Consider the following 20,669-nt stretch of genomic DNA (forward strand, 5'->3'; position numbering starts at 1 on the left):
AGACCGTGTCTCAGTGGTTCAGTACAGCAGAGATCCAGCCGTCCAGTTCTATCTGAACACATACAGGACAAAGGGTGAGATCTTTGACACCCTCAGAGGTTTGAAACACAAAGGTGGAAGACCCCTCAACACTGGAGCAGCCCTCCAGTATTTGAGGGATAATGTCTTCACAGCCTCTGCAGGAAGCAGGCGCCTGGAAGGAGTTCCACAGGTGCTAATATTGCTAAGTGGTGGAAGGTCTTTTGACCGTGTTGATGCACCAGCCTTTGCTCTGAAAAAGATGGGTATCTTGATCTTTGCTATTGGAACCAGGAGCTCTAATAACACAGAACTGCGGAAGATAGTCCACGATCCAAGTTACGCTCTGTCTGTGCCTGAATTCACTGACCTTCCCAGTGTCCAACAGCAGCTTCAGTCCTCTGTGGAGGAAGTGGTTATTGACGTCACCCCAGAGTCACCAACTGTACTTGGTATGTTAACCAGCACAGCCTCTTGCCTGAAGGGCTACCTGACTTGTTTAACCTTGCAAAGTTTTAAATTTGTTCCTGTTCTATCTGTTCTCAGTTGACAGTTCCAAAAAGGATATCGTTTTCCTTCTGGATGGTTCTGATGGCACAAGGAATGGCTTCCCTGCCATGCGTGATTTTGTTGAGAGAGTGGTGGAGAAACTGAATGTAGGAGAAAACAAAGACCGTGTCTCTGTGGTCCAGTACAGCAGAGATGCAGAGGTCCATTTCTATCTGAACACATACACCAAGAGAGAGGATATTGTGGATTCGGTCAGGGGGTTGAGATACAGAGGAGGCAGACCCCTCAACACCGGGGCAGCCCTCCAGTACGTCAGGGACAACGTGTTTACAAGCTCCTCTGGGAGTAGGCACCAGCAAGGTGTTCCACAAATGATGATCCTGTTAAATGGTGGAAGGTCTTATGACAATGTAGATACCCCAGCCTCTGCTCTCAAACAGCAGGGTGTCTTTGTAATTGGAATTGGAACAAGCAGCTCTGACATTAATGAGCTGCAGAAGATATCCTCTGACCCTACTCTCGCTCTATCAGTGACTGAGTTCACTGAGCTCCCCAGTGTCCAAGAAAAGCTCTCCTCTGTAATGAGCACAGTGCTAGTGAGGGCCACTCCCGTAAAACCAGGAGTAACCGGTAAGAAATTTGTCCACATTTTACATTCCAAGATCAGTGTAGGAGGCAAATTGAACCATGTATGAGTGCATTTCATTTACTTAAGGTCAGCCAGTGCCACTTTGATAAGACAGTTGTGCAAACTTAGACAGAATCAGTCCTAAAAGTTGAGGTTAGCTTTCATTGGTAGACTTTCAAACGGAAATCTAATTACGCTATGACCTTAACATGTCCCATTTCCTATGTTCCATAGTTGAGAAACAGCCAAAGGGAAGAGATTTTGTGTTCTTGCTGGACGGATCTGATGGTACTAGAATTGTATTCCCAGCTATGAGAGACTTTGTCCAAAGAGTAGTAGAGACACTCAGTGTGGATGACAACAAAGACCGTGTCTCAGTGGTTCAGTACAGCACAGATCCAGCCGTCCAGTTCTATCTGAACACATACAGGACAAAGGGCGAGATCTTTGACACCCTCAGAGGTTTGAAACACAAAGGTGGAAGACCCCTCAACACTGGAGCAGCCCTCCAGTATTTGAGGGATAATGTCTTCACAGCCTCTGCAGGAAGCAGGCGCCTGGAAGGAGTTCCACAGGTGCTAATATTGCTGAGTGGTGGAAGGTCTTTTGACAGTGTTGATGCACCAGCCTCTGCTCTGAAAAAGATGGGTGTCTTGATCTTTGCCATTGGAACCAGGAGCTCTGATAGCACAGAACTGCGGAAGATAGCCCAAGATCCAAGTTACGCTCTGTCTGTGCCTGAATTCACTGACCTTCCCAGTGTCCAACAGCAGCTTCAATCCTCTGTGGAGGATGTGGTTATTGACGTCACCCCATTAGAACCAACTGTACTTGGTATGTTAACTAGCACAGCCTCTTGCCTGAAGGGCTACCTGAATTGTCTAACCTTGCAAAGTTTAAATTTTTTCCCGTTCTCTCTGTTCTCAGTTGAGACCGCCAAAAAGGATATCGTATTCCTTCTGGATGGTTCTGATGGCACAAGGAATGGCTTCCCTGCCATGCGTGATTTTGTTGAGAGAGTGGTGGAGAAACTGAATGTGGGAGAAAACAAAGACCGTGTCTCTGTGGTCCAGTACAGCAGAGATGCAGAGGTCCATTTCTATCTGAACACATACACCACGAGAGAGGATATTGTGGATTCGGTCAGGGGGCTGAGATACAGAGGAGGCAGGCCCCTCAACACCGGGGCAGCCCTCCAGTACGTCAGGGACAATGTGTTTACAAGCTCCTCTGGCAGTAGGCGCCAGCAAGGTGTTCCACAAATGTTGATCCTGCTAAATGGTGGAAAGTCTTTTGACAATGTAGATACCCCAGCCTCTGCTCTCAAACAGCAGGGTGTCTTTGTAATTGGCATTGGAACAAGCAGCTCTGACATTAATGAGCTGCAGAAGATATCCTCTGACCCTAGTCTCGCTCTATCAGTGACTGAGTTCACTGATTTCCCCAGTGTCCAAGAACAGCTCTTCTCTGTAATGAGCACAGTGCTAGTGAGGGCCACGCCCGTGACACCAGCAGTAACCGGTAAGAAATTTGGCCACATTTTACATTCCAAGATCAGTGTAAGAGACAAATCAAACCATGTATGAGTGCATTTTATTTACTCAAGGTCAGCCAGTGCCACTTTGATAAGACAGTTGTGCAAACTTTGACAGAGTCAGTCCTAAAAGTTCAGGATAGCTTTCATGGGTAGACTTTCAAACGGAAACCTAATTACGATATGACCTTAACATGTCCCATTTCTGATGTTCCATAGTGGAGAAACAGCCAAAGGGAAGAGATTTTGTGTTCTTGTTGGACGGATCTGATGGTACTAGAACTGGATTCCCTGCTATGAGAGACTTTGTCCAAAGAGTAGTAGAGACACTCAGTGTGGATGACAACAAAGACCGTGTCTCAGTGGTTCAGTACAGCAGAGATCCAGCCGTCCAGTTCTATCTGAACACATACAGGACAAAGGGCGAGATCTTTGACACCCTCAGAGGTTTGAAACACAAAGGTGGAAGACCCCTCAACTCTGGAGCAGCCCTCCAGTATTTGAGGGATAATGTCTTCACAGCCTCTGCAGGAAGCAGGCGCCTGGAAGGAGTTCCACAGGTGCTAATATTGCTGAGTGGTGGAAGGTCTTTTGACAGTGTTGATGCACCAGCCTCTGCTCTGAAAAAGATGGGTGTCTTGATCTTTGCCATTGGAACCAGGAGCTCTGATAGCACAGAACTACTGAAGATAGTCCACAATCCAAGTTATGCTCTGTCTGTTTCTGAATTCACTGACCTTCCCAGTGTCCAACAGCAGCTTCAGTCCTCTGTAGAGGAAGTGGTTATTGACGTCACCCCAGAGTCACCAACTGTACTTGGTATGTTAACTCTGTTAACTTGGTATTCAACAGTGAGACTGTCCAATACTCTTGATTCCACGTCATCATCACCATATGTTGCAAATTATCTTCTTTTTCTGATCATTCATTTTATCAATGTCTAACTTTTGATCCCTCTCATCATGGTTTTTTTTCATACTTCTTTAACTTTTCTTGTTTCTTCCTTTATTAATTTTTTTCAAAACACTGAGTACATGGTTTTAGTAAAGAGTCATCTTATATTAATCATGTCCTTTTCTGCCAGCATTGTCATAAGGCCTGTCTCTGTATACTCAAGCAACTTGGAATTATCTTTCATTTTTTTGAGTTTGAATGTTTCTATAGTTGAATGATGCACCAAATTACAATTACTGATAGCTCCATAAACAAGTTTATTTCATTCATAATAGGGAGAAAATGAACTCTTGTCCAGAAAAGTGATGTACAAATGAATGAGCCTTTCTTAAATTGCTTATATAAAGATAATATTGTCATCAATCTTACAACGTGCTAATACATTTTTGTATTATAAAAACTGTGAACTATGTTGTTAGCAAACAAACAACTGAAATCAATGGAGAACGACATACCAGATTTAAAAACTTGGGCTTCAAATACAAGGTGTGCAACTGTTATCCAACATTTTGGAATGTCATCAAATGTTTTGTATTTTAAATAGTACTGAGTGCTTCCATCTTAATCAAATTTTTTCTTGTGTTTTCTGCTGATGCCCGGAGAAGTGTTCTTAATATTTTAATTCAGCAGAAGCAGTATTTTGTTTGAGATTCCATCAGCTATCTGGTTTGATCATAAATTCACATTCTATATTAATGTTTAAACTTAAGGGCCGCAGATGCAACGTCATTGGAGCCAGTGTAGACTTTGGAGAAGGTTGTGGTTTTAAAACATGTCTTGCTCATTCACACAATGTAGAATAACAATAATAATTTATCTTGGAGTAACATCAATCTTCAATACTTTTTAAAGATAAACAAATTCAGGTTTTTCCAAATAGGGGAAAATGGAAGTTAGGTAATCATGGCATGCACAGCAGCAGTGTTTAGCACTAATTGTCCCCAATTGTGTTGTTCATCCTCTAAATATTTCAGCATTTTCCAATTAAGGTGAGAAATATTATCATGTTGCACTGGCTTGTTAACTGGTAAATGTATGCATCGGATTACACGAATAAGGCATACAACATACTTTGTGTCGGAAGAAATCATCAGGCGGTATTCAAATTTCTGATCAGTTTTTTAACGGAAAATAAGATTATATTTTCTCTGTCCGTTTCAGCTGAGTCGCAGGGGCCCCGGAAGGACATCATATTCCTCGTTGATGGATCTGATGGTGTTGGACGGGACTTTCCTGTCATTCAGGAGTTCATCCGCAGGGTCGTGGAGAGTCTCAATGTGGGCGAGAATAAGATCCGGATCGGTGTCATTCAGTACGGTGACTCAGCTCAGGCTGATATGTATCTGAACTCGCATACAACCAAAGAAGGCGTTTTGAATGCTGTAAGGCAAATGAGGCAACGAGGAGGAAGACAACGTAACCTGGGTCAGGGCTTGCAGTTTATCAATCAGGATGTTCTTACAGCAGCCCGTGGGAGCAGGAAGCAAGAGGGTGTACCACAGTTTGTAATCGTCGTCTCCAGTGGGCCATCCACTGATGACATTAACCGTTCAGCGACTACCCTCAAACAGTCGAGAGTTCTTCCCTTCAGCATTGGGACCAGGGATGTTGACCTTACAGAGCTGCGGGTTGTGTCGTATGTGCCTAACTTTGCCTTTACTGTAGATGACCTCCCTAGCCTCGACACAGTCCGAGAAAACTTAATCACCACTCTCACGGAGATGTCAAACGATGACATTGCCACGCTGCGTCCAGTATATCCAACCTATACATGTAATTACTCAATTCAATCATGTCCAGAAATAAACATTCTCACGTACACCACTTTCAACTGTATTTCAGTCATAGTGTATATTTCTGTCAGGAACTTTTAAGTTACCACTAATGCAATTTTCTTTTGAATACCATATTTTTGAACAGCGGTGACACCAGCACCCGCACAAGGAGTGAAGAGGGATGTTGTATTTCTCATTGACGGGACGACAGCTGGACGTAGCGAGTTCCCTGCAATCCGGGACATGATAAGAAGAGTTACGGAGAAGCTGGATGTTGGATTGGATAAAGTTAGAGTTTCTGTGGTTCAGTACGCTGAAGAGCCAGTGTCCGAATTTCTTCTGAATGAACACTCCACCAAACAAGAGCTACGCCAGGCTGTGTCGAGGCTTCAAAGCAGAGGTGGAAACCGCCTAAACACAGGACATGCTCTTGGGTGGGTCTCCAGACGCATCTACCAGAGGTCAGCAGGAAGCCGCATTGAAGAGGGTGTTCCTCAGTTCCTCATTCTAGTTACTGGTGGCAAGTCATCAGATGATGTGTCCACCTCAGCTGACCAGCTTAAGAGAAGCCATGTTGCTCCTCTTGCCATTGGTTCAAGGAACGCAGACCCAGATGAACTGAGACAGATTTCCCTGAAGCCCGAACTTGTATTTACAGTTGACAGTTTCCAGCAGCTTCCGAGAGTGGAGACCCGGCTCATTGACTCTGTGAAAACAATATCCACAGATGATATCATAACTTATGAACCCCCCACGGAGGGTAAGAAAAACTCCTTATCTCTCATGTTAAAGCTTTACAATGACTTTGAAGTGATGATTGGTTATTTCAATTATAGCATTTGTTGCATGATTTGTTTTGCATTTGCCATTTAGCTGAGAAAAGTCTCATGTTACACTGGCATTGCAGGAGTAACATTCCTAACGTCTGCAAAGCCCTGAAGCTTCTAGAGTTCTGTTATATTGGTGTAATTTGATATTCTTTAATGCTTTATTATTTTGCTAATATGCTTGGAAATCGTTTGCTCTGTTTTCATTACAGTTTCCCTAGATCTTGGGAAGAAGGATATTATCTTCCTTATTGATGGCTCAGACAATACTGGTGGTAATGGCATTGCTCACATCCGGGACTTCATCCTCAACATTGTTCAACAACTCGATGTGCAGCCTGATCAAGTTCGAGTGTCTGTTGTCCAGTATGCGGACAAAGTGAAATCCGAGTTTTCACTTAACTCACACAACAACAAGCCAGCTGTTATTTCTGCCATCAAAAGACTTCGCCAGATGGGTGGCCGGTCATCAGACCTGGCTGATGCCATTAAATATGTCATGGAGAATGAGTTAAAACCCTCTGCTGGTGTTCGTCTGTCTGAGGCTTCCCAGCATCTTGTGGTTCTCACTGGTGGACGTTCTCCCCAAGATGTTAGTATGTATGGACCTCTGCTTAAGGGCCGCCGGGTAAACTGCATCGGTGTTGGAGCTGCAGGTGCTGACACAAGACAGCTAGGCCAAATTGCCACCAGCTCAGAAGATGTCCTTCAGGTCCCTAATTTCCCAGGTCTGTCTGCAATCAGGGAAAGGTTTATTGCCAGGCTGAGTGGGACAATGCCTGTGGAACCACCCCCATACGAATATCCAGGTAAGTTGAGCAAAATACTTCAGAAACGTATATATTTGTGATCAGGAATCACATGTACTGAATTGTTTTTAACCTCATCTTTCTCCTTGTGGCAACAGAGCTGCCTCAAGCTAAGAAGGCTGATATCGTCTTTTTAGTGGATGGCTCCATCAACCTGGGCCGGGAAAACTTCAAAGAAGTGATGAATTTTGTCATCAACCTAATTGACCTGTTCTACACTGATAGAGATGACCTGCGGATTGGACTGGCACATTACGCGGCAGATGTGACCGACGTCTTTTACCTCAACACATACAAGAACAGGCAAGACGTTCTGGATGCCATTGAACGAGCAGAGTACAAAGGTGGACGCAAAATCAACACTGGGGCAGCCATTCGCCATGTTGAAGATGTTCACTTTACCAGGGAAAAGGGAAGTAGAAAGGACGAGGGCATTGCTCAGATTCTAATGCTTGTGACTGGAGGACGCTCAGCAGATGACGGCAGAACAGCAGCTCTCGGTCTGAAGAAAAAAGGTGTGAGAGTGTTTGCCGTAGGAGTGGGTGACATTGAGGATGAACTAGAAAAAATAGCAAGCGAGTCTTCTACTGTGGCTCGAGCAAGCACCTTTCTAGAGCTTTCAGAGCTCAATGAGCAAATCCTGGAGACACTTGATGATGAAGTGAAGGGGAAGCTGTGTGTTGGGGTGCAAGACGGTCCTAAAAGTAATTATCTTATTTTACGCTAATACAATTTACAAAATAACAGTGACGTTTCAGTTTTCCAGACTAAATCCATGTTTGTTTTACAGCCTGCAATGTGGAGGTACTGGTGGGCTTCGATGTTTCTGCCCGGAACATCTTCAGTGCTCAGACTAATCTCCAGAAGAAGATGGAATTCATTCTAAACACGATTTCCCAAATGGAAAGGATTAGCTGCTCATCCGGGCAGATTCCCTCTGTGCAAGTGGGCATGCTGGCCGTGGACGCTGCCTCCGAGCCCGTCCAGCTCGATTTCACCAACAATGCTAAAGAGCTTGTTGTGGCCTTCAAAGCGCTGCAGAGTCGTGGCCCCTTCCTCCTCAATGGCAAGACCATCTCAGCTTACACCAACAGATTCAACACCAGACAGGACGATGTTGTCAAGGTTGGTTACTGAATTTAATATACTGAAGACATTTCAGAATCTGGGCCATTCCTTCCATAGCTTGAACGATTCAAAATGTTAAAAGTTTGGTATCAGACAGAATAAAGCCGATACCGTCCTTCCCTCCACTGTTTTTTTCAACCTCAACATAGTGTTACATTGCTGCTCATGTTTTTGACAGCTGAGCTCTACACGTGGGTTTTGCTGACTTTCTAGCAAAATGGAGGAAGATGTACTTATTCACTCGTGGTTGAGTTCTGATTTCAGAAGTCAAATTATCATTGAAAAAGTTGTTTGTTTTAGAAGTTTACAGCCCCAGTTTATAGGTCAGATGCATAATTGAATCAACATTAAACATGAACGGAATCAGTTCAGGATTAGAGTCAATGCACTTAATTGACTGAATAAATGTGAAAACTGAATTGTGCTTCTCCCTGAAGGTTGTCATACATCTGACTGATGGTCTTGACGCCCCATATGCTGAAATGAAAAAGCGAGTTGACCAGCTTCAGCAATCAGGTAAAAAGATGATTCTTTTATAATTGTGCTTGATAAACTATCATTAAACCTCTGAGAAATGATTTATTAATATCACATTTGGAGGTTAATTTGTAGAATAATACTGTTCCTCCAACGCTGAACAGGAGTGAACAGTTTCATTCTGGTCGGGCTTGAGCGGGTGGCCAAATTTGAGGAGGCTGTGCTGTTAGAATACGGGCGTGGCTTCAGGTACACCAGACCCTTACGTCTCAATATCATGGACTTGGAGTATGAGCTCAGGGAGGAACTGGTGAGTGCTTAATAGTCACATCCAGGGCTTTAGTGTATAGTGCTTTATCTTTATACCGAAAAAATGACTTAATATTTGTCTTATCTTGCTGCCTAGGACAATATTGCTGAAAGACAGTGTTGTGGTGTTGCTTGCAAATGCACTGGCACCAGAGGAGACCGAGGAGGCGTCGGACAGTCAGGGACGAAGGTAGCTATGTTACCAGACTTAAAAAATCTATATTTATATACACAAATACAACGTTTTTTTTTTTTAACTTAATTATACTAGCAATGATTTTAATGTATTCATCACAAGCTTATATTTTTGTTATTTGTCTTTCAGGGCAGTCCGGGGTCAGGAGGAGGCCAAGGACATCCCGGAGATGAGGGTGGACCTGTAAGTTTAAATCCTAACACCTTTGCCTTTAAGAGCACACTCAACAATGACAACTTTGTGTGTTTTGTTGCTCACTTCTTTGCACTCCTTCAGATTTCCATTAATAATCTTATTGTGTCTCTAATGACAGGGAGAGAGAGGTCCTCCTGGTGTGAACGGAACACAGGGTTTCCAGGGATGCCCTGGGCAGAGAGGAGTCAAGGTAAAGGCTTTGATATGGAATTTAAAATTCAAGATTTGTTATCGTAATTTAGGAATATAGCTTTATATATATATGTGTGCTATGGTGTGTAATCGCTATTGTTTTGTTCTGTCTAGGGTTCTCGTGGGTACTCAGGAGAAAAGGTGAGTGCTTTTCTTTGTAAGTCTTCACCAAGACCTAAAACCGCCAAATAAATATCCAGACACTGATCAAACAAACAACTGCTCTTATTTTTCAGGGTGAATTTGGAGAAATTGGACTCGATGGCATTAATGGAGAGGAGGTGAGTGTGTACTGATAAGATCTTGTCATTTTGTCAGTTATTTATATATTATATCATATAGAATCATAATCAGTCGTGTGGAAATTGAAGTTCCACCATGTCTTCATGTGGCGTCTTCTGAACGGTTTCAGGGCAAAAGTGGAGTCGCTGGACCGGGAGGAGACAGAGGAAACCCGGGGAGAAGAGTGAGTGTCTGGATGCAATTTAAGTTTCACATTTTCCCATCAAATCTTTATGTCATGTCGATTGTGCTGAGCAATTCTCATTAAACATATTTATTGTTTCTAGGGTCCCAAAGGTGCCAAAGGACAAGGGGGAGACCGAGGGGAGGAGGGAATCAGAGGAGACCCTGTGAGTATTATAGACCATTACTGTCCAAAGAGATATTTAACTGTTGACAAATTGACTTACACATGGATAATTAAAGTGATGTAGATTAATTATGGAGTAATGTTACAATATTTGTATGGTTGTTAATGTTTAATGCATAAAGTAGTAAGTTATAACTTACTTGAGTCTGAGATTGAGCTGCACAGCGGCCAGATGTGAAGCTGGTCTGTGTCTGATCATCAGAATGTGATTGGTGTGACCCTCCCTCCTTTCTCTCCTGTACAGTTTGCATGAGGACATGTTCCTGGTCAGTTTTCTTTTCGGGTGTTTATGTGTATCTGAAGCTGAAATATGATATCTGTCTAATAGGGCACAAGTGGACAAGACAACAACCAAGCAGGACCGAAAGGAGACCCCGGTGATGCTGGACCAACGGTAATGTCCACATTGTGTATTTTCAACATTATACTTCCCGAAGTTTTTCCAGTTCAATATTTCATTGTTGTTTGTGTATGGGTCTGTTTTTCTGGGATATATCTTCCAAAACTCCAGGGAGATGCTGGTCAGGATGGAAAGAAGGGAGGCCCTGGTGAACTCGGACGACGGGTAAAGAATTTGAAATCTTCATCTACCATTTCTGTATTTGTTTTTAAAACTAAGATTTAATTCCATTCCTCCTTCATTAGGGAGCTGATGGCAGGAGAGGCTCACCTGGACAGCCTGTAAGAGCCTTCCTCTGGCAACATACATTATATGATACTTATTGCTCTGACTTTGTGTGACAGTAACTGGAACATTGTGTTGCTCGCATGTCATTAAAGGGACCGCCTGGAATACCCGGAGTCAATGGTGTGCAGGGAGAGGCCGGCATCGGAGGATCCAGGGTAAGTCAATACATTTTCACACTATTTTTAGCTGATTATTCAGTCAACAAATACATCCAACACATCCCTGCAAATCTGCAGCATTGGCAATATGACAAATCGTTTTTCACTGAATTGTGTAGTATTTAACAATCTATAAATCTGTGTCCATTCTTCACTCAGGGGTTGAATTTGAGATTTAATCTGAAAGAAGAGTAGTGCTTCATCCATGTCTGGTTTTGTCTTTGTTCAAGGGTCCTTCTGGACCGAATGGTGCCCCAGGACCCAGAGGAGAAGATGGAAACCCTGGTCCCAGGGTGAGTTAACCTGGTCCATTCTATGAAATATAACATTCAGCTCTGTCTGTAACACAGTAAACAGGACTCTAATGTCTGGATGATTTTTTTCTAGGGTCCTGGTGGTATCCCAGGTCCTGTTGGGGACAAGGGCAGGAGAGGATTTCTTGGTCGTAAGGTAATTTCGTGTGGCTTATGTTCTCTGGTTCATTTCTAAACACACTTGACGAGGACAGGCTCTCTCACGTTACTGAACACACATGTGTCGACTGAGCAAACATTAAAGCACTATAAGAAAACACCACAGCCCTTTTTGCTGAAGAAACAAAAAACCCATGACAGTTTAATTAAATCTACAGCAACTGACCTGACGGCTCAAAGAAATAATACACAATCTGTTTGTCTCTGTTCCATTGTTTTGTATCTTGCCATCTCTGTGCCTCTGTAGGGAGAGCCAGGAGATACAGGACCAAAGGGGATCATTGGACCTCTTGGCCCCCGGGGTGAAGCTGTAAGGATGAACCTTCATCTTCTGTATATGCAAAACCAATGAAATCTAAACATAAAAATCAAAAGTATAAGAAGTACTTGGCTTAATTAACCAAATGTCTTTATAATAGAGGAGATAATTATTAGTCAAACAATAAGAGATACTCTTAGAAGCAATTTTCTTACTGTGGCCTTTATGGCCGTGACTGAACGTGGTGTGTTTTTGTTGTGTGTCTGTTGCTCCTGTTTCTCTTTCATTAGAATAGTGAATTGCAGTCGAATTTATAAAATCTGTACAGAGAAAGGTGGAATAGTGAAGATACTGTTCTCCTTGTAGGGTGAAGATGGTAGAGATGGATTTGGTGTCGCAGGGCCCAAAGGAAGAAAGGCAAGTGAAATACTACACTTTGTAATGTGGTGATCAAGAAGTTAAATTACCTTCTCAGGATTATCAATAATTCACTTTTTTCACTTAACACCCAATGTTCCTATGCATCTATAGGGTGATGAAGGCTTCCCTGGATTCCCCGGAATCAAGGTAACTAAAGAAATCCCACACTGGGCTTTGGACCCGTCATTTGATGTCAGTTATTCATTTGATTTCATTCACTTTACTTCTATACATTTATGTAGGGAGCAGCTGGTGACATTGGCCCTGAAGGTGGACCTGGACCCAAAGGAAACCGTGGACAGAGGGTAAGGGATTCTGTAAACATGACCATGCTATGTATTCCTCAGTACTTACTGTGGTGCATCACTGGACACGTGCAGTGTGTTACGTGAACGAGCTGCATTAGCATGCTCGTTAATGTTGTAACGTCTAGGAAGAGACTTCAAACTCTTTTTCTTAAGTATTGGCAGATGGCAGAGTTTCAAAGTGAATTATATTCTTTCCCTTTTAATTCTTCCCAGGGTGTCTCTGGGAACATCGGTTCAGCTGGACAGAAAGGAGAGGTCGGATATTCTGGGCCATATGTAAGCAACTAAGCACTTTATGTTGTAAGATGAAATGATAGAGAAAGTGAATATCTCTGATTTGCAACACCTCTTCTTAATTATGTCTTTTTACGTATGTGGATTTGAAACTTATGATGTGATATACACTGCTAAATGTAATCATGTTAAGTTAAATAAGCCGTGGAAAGGATGTCTTGCATGGCACTGGTTGTTAGTCTGGACATATTCAATAGTTTTTGTCTCCAACAGGGTCAGAAAGGGCCGAGAGGACCAGGGGTTGTGGTAAGTGTCTTTTTTATTTTCTATTATTTGATTGAATGAAAAGAATAATATTTATTTCTGGCGTCAACATCTTTTAACATTTGTTTCCATTTGCTTCTGTCCCTTCAGCAATGTGACCTGGTGAAGAAGATTAGAGACAACTGTCGTGAGTATCACAACTATCAACCATGACGCTCCACAGTATTCAAAGTAAATAATGTTCTTGTGTGTTGTGCTGCACAAATGTCTTAATACTCTTGTTTATTTTTCTCTTACAGCTTGCTGTTATGGTGAGTACACAACAGTTCAATTCAAATTAACACAGTTGCTGTGGGTGTGCTGTATTCACTGTTATGTGTGTTGTTCACCATCAGGTCAGCTGGAATGCCCGCTCTACCCCACTGAGCTGGCCATCTCCCTGGACGCCTCTCAGAATGTCGACCGCAGAGCTTTCAACAACATGCGGGACGCGGTCCTGAACCTGGTCCGGAACATCACCATCTCTGAGAGCAACTGCCCGAGAGGGGCCCGCGTCGCTTTGACCTTGTACAACAGCGAAGTCACCACCGAGGTTCGGTTCGCCGACGCGATGAAGAAGCGTGCGCTGGTCCAACGCATCGAGGGACTTCAGACCCTGCAGACCAACAAGGAGCGCAACCTGCCGTCGGCCATGAGCTTTGTGGCCCAGAACACCTTCAAGAGGGTGCGCAGCGGCTTCCTCATGAGGAAGGTGGCTGTCTTCTTTGTCGGTGGGGCCCTCAGTCAGGTACAAGGAGTTACTAATGCGGCTCTCCGCCTGCATGATGCTGGAATCGCCACTCTGTTCTTGGTCAGCCGTGAGGAAAGAGCCCTCAGCAGAGCGCTGCAGGTACGAATCCACGAACAACTTCTCAGGGATCCAGTGTGTGAACCAGAGAAAGAAGAAATGTAATTGTGTATTTTCTGCTTCTTTTTGCACAACAGGTCAATAGCACAGCCCTGGCCCAGGTGATTGTGCTCCCCACTCCTGGAAGTGCACAGTACAATGCAGTCATCCAAAAGGTTATGAGCTGCCATGTCTGCTTTGGTAAGAGCTCTGCATTTCTACACTTATATTTTACACTATGTTTTCTGATCTCCAACCATATCTTCAGGAAGACTTGGGGATAGTCGGAATTATTCATTCATTTATTTGTCCCATTAAAAAAATCATAATGAACAGAGTTTTACTTTTGGGAACGTGAATAATCACATAACTTTCGTTGTTAGACTTCTGCTCTCCGGACCAAATGTGTGACTACGTGCCCCCATTGACAACCGGCCGAGATCGGAGGTCTTCCACCACAGACGTGGACATCGACATGGCCTTCGTCCTGGATAGCTCTGACTCCACCTATCCAGCAGTCTTCACTGAGATCAAACGCTACATCGCGCACATCGTAGAACACCTAGAGGTGTCTTCCAATCCCACATCAGCTGTTCACCAAGCCAGAGTGTCTGTGATCCAGCAGGCGCCTTACGAGTTCATCCAGAACAAAACCGGCCTTCCCATCCATGTGGATATCGGCTTGACTGAGCACAGTTCAGCTCGAGACATCGTCACGTTCCTGATGGAGAAGACACCGCAGCTCGAGGGTGGCAGGGCCCTGGCAGCTGCCATCGAATCCACAGTGGAGCAGGTGTTTGACAAGGCACCTCTCCAACGGGACAGGAGAGTGCTGTTCCTCTTTGTGACAGGAAGCGTTGAGGAAGACGAGCAGCAACTGGTGCGCATCGCCACCGAGGTCAAGTGCAGAGGCTTCTTCCTGGTCATCCTGGGTGTGGGAGGGCAGCTGAGTGCTGGAGACAACCGGGTGTTGTCCCGCATGGCCAGTGAGCCGTCGGATGTCTTCTTCAAGAGGCTGGACAGCCTTTCACAGTTTTATGACAAACACATTCAGACCTTTAGCCAACTGCTGCCAAAGTACATCAGCAGTAAGTGCAAGACAAACATCAACGTCACTCAAGTCTATCCTGTGTTCAAGTCCCTGTGAGTGAGACTCTGTTTGTTGCTGCTTTGCCTTCCAGTTGAAAATGCGTTCTACATGTCCCCCGAAGTCTCCAAAAACTGCAAGTGGTTCCAGAGTGACCAGCCCCTGAAGAACCCCTTCACTTCATCACAGCAACATGAGTAAGTTCCCCGTCCCTGTTCACTGTTCATCTCTTGACAACTTTGATTGTTTCATCACTTTACACTGGTTCATTTACAGGAAGCACCAGAAACATCATGAAAATCATCAAGCAGTTCATCCAAGGAAGCACAAAGGTAATATTATGGTCCAAAAAGATTTCTGGATGCAGAAGGTTTGATTTGTACCAGTTGTTTCTGTTTTCTTCACCGACAGGAGTTGTAGGTTTGTCACGCTTATTTCACACAGCAGCTTTGTGTCTCTCTCTCACAATCTCAGATGCAGATGAGCTGCACGTCTCCAACGTCACCTCCAGCAGCTTGAAGCTGCGTTGGAGCAGCCCGGACCCCAAACTCTTCGTCTACTTTGAGGTGGTGGTGACGCGTTTGTCCGACCACGTCCTCGTGCTGAAGACCAACGTGTCTGGTGCTGAGCTCTCTGTGGACAACCTGCAAAGCGCTCAGACATATCACGCTGTGGTCACTGCCCACACTGCAGAGGGACAAGTGGTCTCCACCCGCAAAGGCATCATCACTACCAGTGAGTTCACACACACACACACACATGCTTTAAAAACTGCATGTAGAAAAATCCAGCATAATTATTTTTACCCCTAAATATCCTCTCACTCTTTTTTGCACTCCTGTTCGGTTCTATTAAAATAATTCTTGTTATCATTGTTTACATTTGAATATAGTGATGCCTTCTTATAGCTGCCTCCTAATTGGGAGTTTCCTTTTGACAGAAACAGAAGAGCATAAGCCGACCAGCCAAGGAACCCGCACTGTAAAGACCAAACCTCTGGACAAACCGGAAACTGGTGAGTGACTCTGCGTCTGTGATTGTGTGTGTGTGTGTTTGCGTATGTGTGTGTACATAATGATATATACCTAACGATAAGTTGTCTTTCAGTCCAAATGTAAGTTTCTCTACACTCACCGGGGGGGGGATTAGTCTTAATCGGTCGTGTTCGGCTCCTTTCTTCAACAGTTTGTTAGTCACATAGATAAAACCTGATGGTTTCACTCAAACACAAACGGTGCTGTGCTGTGATTCAGAGACAGTTCAGGTGTACACGTCAAGTAGGTCTGACCGCTCGCACTCAAAACCATGGAATCCTGGTCTGTGCTAGATCTTCTTACGTCATGTGTTTGGACAAGCCAGACAGCTCGGGATACAACATCGGGGCCATTTTGTTTAGTTAGAGGATGGATATACTGGAGACGTGCACACATTTGTTGCAGGAATTAATACACACAGCTGCTGCTTCTTATAACGAAGAACATGTTTACTGGCTATACATTCAGGAAGGTCAGGCTTCTGCCATTCACTCAGGGTTATATACAGGGCTGTCTTCATGACAAAGGGGAGTGGGTGCAGCACGTTGATTCTCCAGTGGGACTAGAAAGGGATTAGAAGACTGGACTCAGCTGCAGTTTTGATATAAATCCAGTATTTCTGGGGTTGATTCATGCAAATAACCTGGAGCACACCCACAGCCTTGCAGATGACTAAATGAACTAACCTGTAAAAGTGACTTGATCTTCTGCTGTGTCCAATGTGCTATTAAAACCTTGAGCCTGACCCCCTCTGTAGAATGCCATGTGGAATGCATTTTCTCTTTCCCCCTGTGATGAATGACCCATATCAGCGCTGAGACTTTTTTGACCTGTTTGTATTCATCTGTTAGTTGATAACGGCTGGTTTCTCATGTAGTTGTAGATTTAATCTTAACACAAACTCGTCCTGTCCCCCTGTCTGTCCTCCATCACTGCTGTTTGTTTGTTGCATGTTGTAATGTGAATGACTTTTGCAGACCCATGCTCACTTGACTCTGAACCTGGAGTGCCGTGCAAAGACTATCAGGCTAAATGGTTCTTTGACAGAAAGAGCGGGATCTGTACACAGTTCTGGTACGGAGGCTGTGGCGGCAATGAGAATAGGTTCGACACTGAGACCCTCTGCTTGAAACACTGCATGAGGTCAGGTAAGTGTCCTGCTGCCAGGCCCGCCGAGGGAATGTGCCATCACCTGGCGTGATGGCAAAATCTAACCATTATATCCTGAGCTTCAGCCCCACGTGCTAAACGTAGAAACTAACAGCTTGCTAAACTGGCTCCACCGCAGCTACTGTCACAGCTCACCAGCCGTAACCAGGCGTGGCAGGACATCAAGCTTTGTTTTTCTCCACTTGTACATGTGGCTGTGATAAGAGGGATATTTTAAAAGGGTGGCAGAAACGTGAAGAATTAATTAAACAGTATTATCTGCCCTACAGTGGGCTGCAGATATTAGCGTGCTTGAGTAACGAGCTACTAGACTCACAGCCGTAACCAAGCATTATCTTCAGCCTGCAATTAGCTAACAATATAATAATATGTTCAAGGTTAGTATGAGTGGAACATACTTCTTTATCTGCTCACATGTCTGTAACTTCTGAAAAGAAGCTTCATTTATTTAAGCTTTTAGACAATATTACATCAAAAAAGTAGTATCTTTGTTTGTGAAAAGCTTCTGTATTAAGTGCCGCTCTATTTTTTGGTTATATAAATGGTTCAGAATGTAGAGATAGCAAGTCTTTGGAGTATATACGATTCACAGGAGAAAATGTTTATATCTTGAACTTAAATAGTAATTTTATGACTTGTCAGTGATATGATAAGAAATCTGGATTATGTCCTCACGAAGTAATAAGCACATGTCAGTGATCAGTATTAACTTAACATTAGACACCATTTTGAGAATTCTTCCTTCCTCTTGGTTTTTGGTAAAGTAAAAGTCTTTTCCACTGAAATCACATTGACATGTTGATGTTTCTCCAGAGCCCGAGCCCGAGCCTCAGTCCCAGGTGCAGCAGAGTGAGCAGGTGGAGATCCTCCCGGCTCCTGGTGAGATACGACGCACACTCACTGAGAATATACACTTTGAATAACGTGCATATTTTCTGACCATTAATTTCCCATTACTTCTGATGTGGTTACATCTGCAAGCTTTGCAAACACTCGCCAAACTAAAAGAGAAACGGACTATTTCCTAATGGTCTCGTTTGAAACCAGAAAATCCACATCCCTCAAACACGATTAGGATCAGAGCTTTTGAAGCCGCAACCTAATGTTGGGCATACAGTATATTGACCAATGCTGCAAGTTATTGGTGTTGCATAATTCAGTTTCCACAAACTGTGCTCACTTAGCAAAACAACAAGTTCTTTGTATTCATCTACAAACCCCCCCACCCACCTCAGATGTTCTAAATGACTGATGGAGCAAGTATAAAAGACAAGCATGGAAAAATGAGAAGGTTCTGCTTTTGTCCCGGGAGCGAGCCAAGTCGTAACCTCCGATAGAATGAATGGAAAGACTTGTTCAAAGCTTTATTGTGTTTTGTGTTTTTTTGTTGGGGAAGAAACTTCAAGTTAAATGTGTCAGTACCTCATCAGCGCTGGGCTCAAGAGTATGGAATAATCTAAATCCTGCTTTGTTCTGTAACATGAAAGACTTTGTAGCAACTTCCATCCACATCATGATGATTTCACTGGCAAAGTATTAGTCATTATGTTAAGTATAATGACCATGACACATTTCCTGCTAATCATCCTTATTGTTCAGATACGTCTGATGTAGTGTGTTTTCATTCTCATTCTCTCACTGATTGCTCTTTGTCCCGCCCCTCCCAGCTGCATCCACAGCTGTAGACATCTGCCAGCTTTCCAAAGAGGAAGGTTCATGTGCCAAGTTTGTCCTGAAGTGGCACTTCGACGCCGCCAGCCAGAGCTGCGCACGGTTCTGGTACGGAGGCTGCGGCGGAAACCAGAATCGCTTCGACACCTTTGAGCAGTGTGTGAACGCCTGTGGAAAACCAGGTACGTGATCGCTGCAAATCTGAGGAGCAACTCCAGGAAGCCAACATTAGATAAGACATGGAGCTTTGGGCGGGGGCTGTAACAAAATCCCCCAAAAACCTTATTCTACAGTTGACCACCCATGTACCATCTGTGGTCAGTGAACGGCAGCATTTAAAGTACACAGCATGGATCAGACAGATAAACTGCCCCAATGTCTGCTGCACTGTTCAAAGACAAAAGTTCAAACAACAGAACCAAATCAGTCAATAAATGTACCGAGAATAATCAGAGACTGACCGTGTTCCTCTCTCCCGCTCGTCCTCAGCGCCACTCAACCGAGGAGTCGTCGCTGCAATAAGAACATAGAAGCAAAGTGACACACATGGCCAGCTGTTACCTCTGTGAAGGGGATTCTGAGAAGAACCATCCACAATGGCCATACTGTATGGATGCAAGACCAAAGCAATGGTGGCTGCACTGGATCCAAAACAAATGGACTTTATACAACCAAATTCTTGAAGTAGTCTTTTTCACAGCGAGAAGGAAGGCAACACGATTTGCTGCATGATTCATTTTTTTTTTACCGACTGGTGCTACGTAGTATGTTGTGTTTTTTTACAGATGAGTTCATTCAGTTTTTTTCTGGAACATCATATTGGTTTTCATATTTTTCAAAACATATATGAATATCTTGGACAGAGATTAGCAAGAACACAAATCTGGTTACTCTCAGGACCGGTGTTGTTCTGTGCAGTTATCTTTTTTTATATTGTGTTTTTTTTTTTACATTCCACACTCACATAGGCTTTATTTGATTTATATTGTTCTCCAACTCACTTGATCCCAGTTGAATGACTCCTTCCCCTCTTTCCCAGTCACCAGATCCACAGTGTGGGGGTGTGTGTATTTAAAAAGACAGCGACCAACTGCTTGGATCTAGAAACATTCATGTAACACTAAGTGCACTTCTGGAGCCACGGCCTTAAACACACACTTTTCCAGCTATTGAGAAATGTAATGTACTTGTCAAGCTGTTATTTTTTTTTTTTGGGGGGGGGGGGGGGGGGGGGATTTCATGTGGTTTTCCTGAAGTTTGTGTTTCCATCTGGGTACAGGAGAAATAAAAATGAATTAGACTTTCTAATAAACATGAGCAACTGATTCTTTTCTTTGTTGTTGTGAATTAAATCCGGTAAGAAGCACAGAATATAAAGGGTTTGACATCAGGTTAAAAATTCAAGGAACATGTTAAAGATTGTGTCCAATGTTTTTTATAAACAGTAATTGGAAGAATTGGATTCTGGCTTTGAGATTGAATAGCAAACATATTTTGAGTTCCTTCAAAATTTGACTCTGGTTAAAGTGAAAATGCGACTGACTGATAGTGTTGTTGATCCTTTTTGACATTTAGTTGGAACAAGCTTACTTTTGTGAACTAAAACAGGATAATTGTTCACCTTAAATGGCTCTTTGTGTAAAATTGTAAGTATAATTTGGAGGAGACCATTAAAACCCAAGCAAACATCAAGTTATATTTGGATTAGGATCATGTTAAGAGTTTCCTGGGGTAACAAAATCAGCGTGTCTTGATAAAAGAAACATAACAATGAAATAAGCTTCATCAACATTTGAACCCTCTGTTATCTTTA

At 43.5% G+C, this 20,669-nt stretch overlaps 1 protein-coding gene across 5 annotated transcripts in view; it reads left to right on the forward strand.

Annotated features, from left to right (window-relative positions):
* The window catches only part of LOC133967119 (collagen alpha-3(VI) chain-like), a 58,339-nt gene extending 38,166 nt beyond the window's left edge, over positions 1-20,173 (forward strand). For 3 of the 5 annotated variants that reach the window (XM_062402353.1, XM_062402356.1, XM_062402357.1), the window contains 39 exons: positions 4,806-5,417; positions 5,565-6,179; positions 6,459-7,055; positions 7,154-7,759; positions 7,846-8,180; positions 8,621-8,699; positions 8,825-8,970; positions 9,067-9,159; positions 9,295-9,348; positions 9,479-9,550; positions 9,667-9,693; positions 9,789-9,833; positions 9,965-10,018; positions 10,122-10,184; positions 10,533-10,598; positions 10,716-10,769; positions 10,850-10,885; positions 10,985-11,047; positions 11,281-11,343; positions 11,438-11,500; positions 11,771-11,833; positions 12,149-12,199; positions 12,314-12,349; positions 12,445-12,507; positions 12,724-12,786; positions 13,018-13,050; positions 13,159-13,195; positions 13,308-13,319; positions 13,404-13,897; positions 13,993-14,095; positions 14,278-14,982; positions 15,076-15,178; positions 15,258-15,313; positions 15,456-15,716; positions 15,922-15,996; positions 16,993-17,163; positions 17,999-18,064; positions 18,853-19,038; positions 19,346-20,173. In XM_062402353.1, coding sequence (XP_062258337.1) covers positions 4,806-5,417; positions 5,565-6,179; positions 6,459-7,055; positions 7,154-7,759; positions 7,846-8,180; positions 8,621-8,699; positions 8,825-8,970; positions 9,067-9,159; positions 9,295-9,348; positions 9,479-9,550; positions 9,667-9,693; positions 9,789-9,833; positions 9,965-10,018; positions 10,122-10,184; positions 10,533-10,598; positions 10,716-10,769; positions 10,850-10,885; positions 10,985-11,047; positions 11,281-11,343; positions 11,438-11,500; positions 11,771-11,833; positions 12,149-12,199; positions 12,314-12,349; positions 12,445-12,507; positions 12,724-12,786; positions 13,018-13,050; positions 13,159-13,195; positions 13,308-13,319; positions 13,404-13,897; positions 13,993-14,095; positions 14,278-14,982; positions 15,076-15,178; positions 15,258-15,313; positions 15,456-15,716; positions 15,922-15,996; positions 16,993-17,163; positions 17,999-18,064; positions 18,853-19,038; positions 19,346-19,386 — 6,362 coding nt within the window. In that variant the 3' untranslated portion in view covers positions 19,387-20,173. Of the gene's footprint in view, positions 1-1,270; positions 1,991-2,083; positions 2,678-2,909; positions 3,510-4,805; positions 5,418-5,564; positions 6,180-6,458; positions 7,056-7,153; positions 7,760-7,845; positions 8,181-8,620; positions 8,700-8,824; positions 8,971-9,066; positions 9,160-9,294; positions 9,349-9,478; positions 9,551-9,666; positions 9,694-9,788; positions 9,834-9,964; positions 10,019-10,121; positions 10,185-10,532; positions 10,599-10,715; positions 10,770-10,849; positions 10,886-10,984; positions 11,048-11,280; positions 11,344-11,437; positions 11,501-11,770; positions 11,834-12,148; positions 12,200-12,313; positions 12,350-12,444; positions 12,508-12,723; positions 12,787-13,017; positions 13,051-13,158; positions 13,196-13,307; positions 13,320-13,403; positions 13,898-13,992; positions 14,096-14,277; positions 14,983-15,075; positions 15,179-15,257; positions 15,314-15,455; positions 15,717-15,921; positions 15,997-16,992; positions 17,164-17,998; positions 18,065-18,852; positions 19,039-19,345 lie in introns of those variants that run through there. The other 2 variants (XM_062402358.1, XM_062402354.1) reach the window with 2 other exon arrangements.
* Positions 20,174-20,669: the final 496 nt, after the last annotated feature.

This window comes from Platichthys flesus, chromosome 13 (assembly GCF_949316205.1).
Source record: "Platichthys flesus chromosome 13, fPlaFle2.1, whole genome shotgun sequence".
In the NCBI taxonomy this organism is placed as follows: Eukaryota; Metazoa; Chordata; class Actinopteri; order Pleuronectiformes; family Pleuronectidae; genus Platichthys; species Platichthys flesus.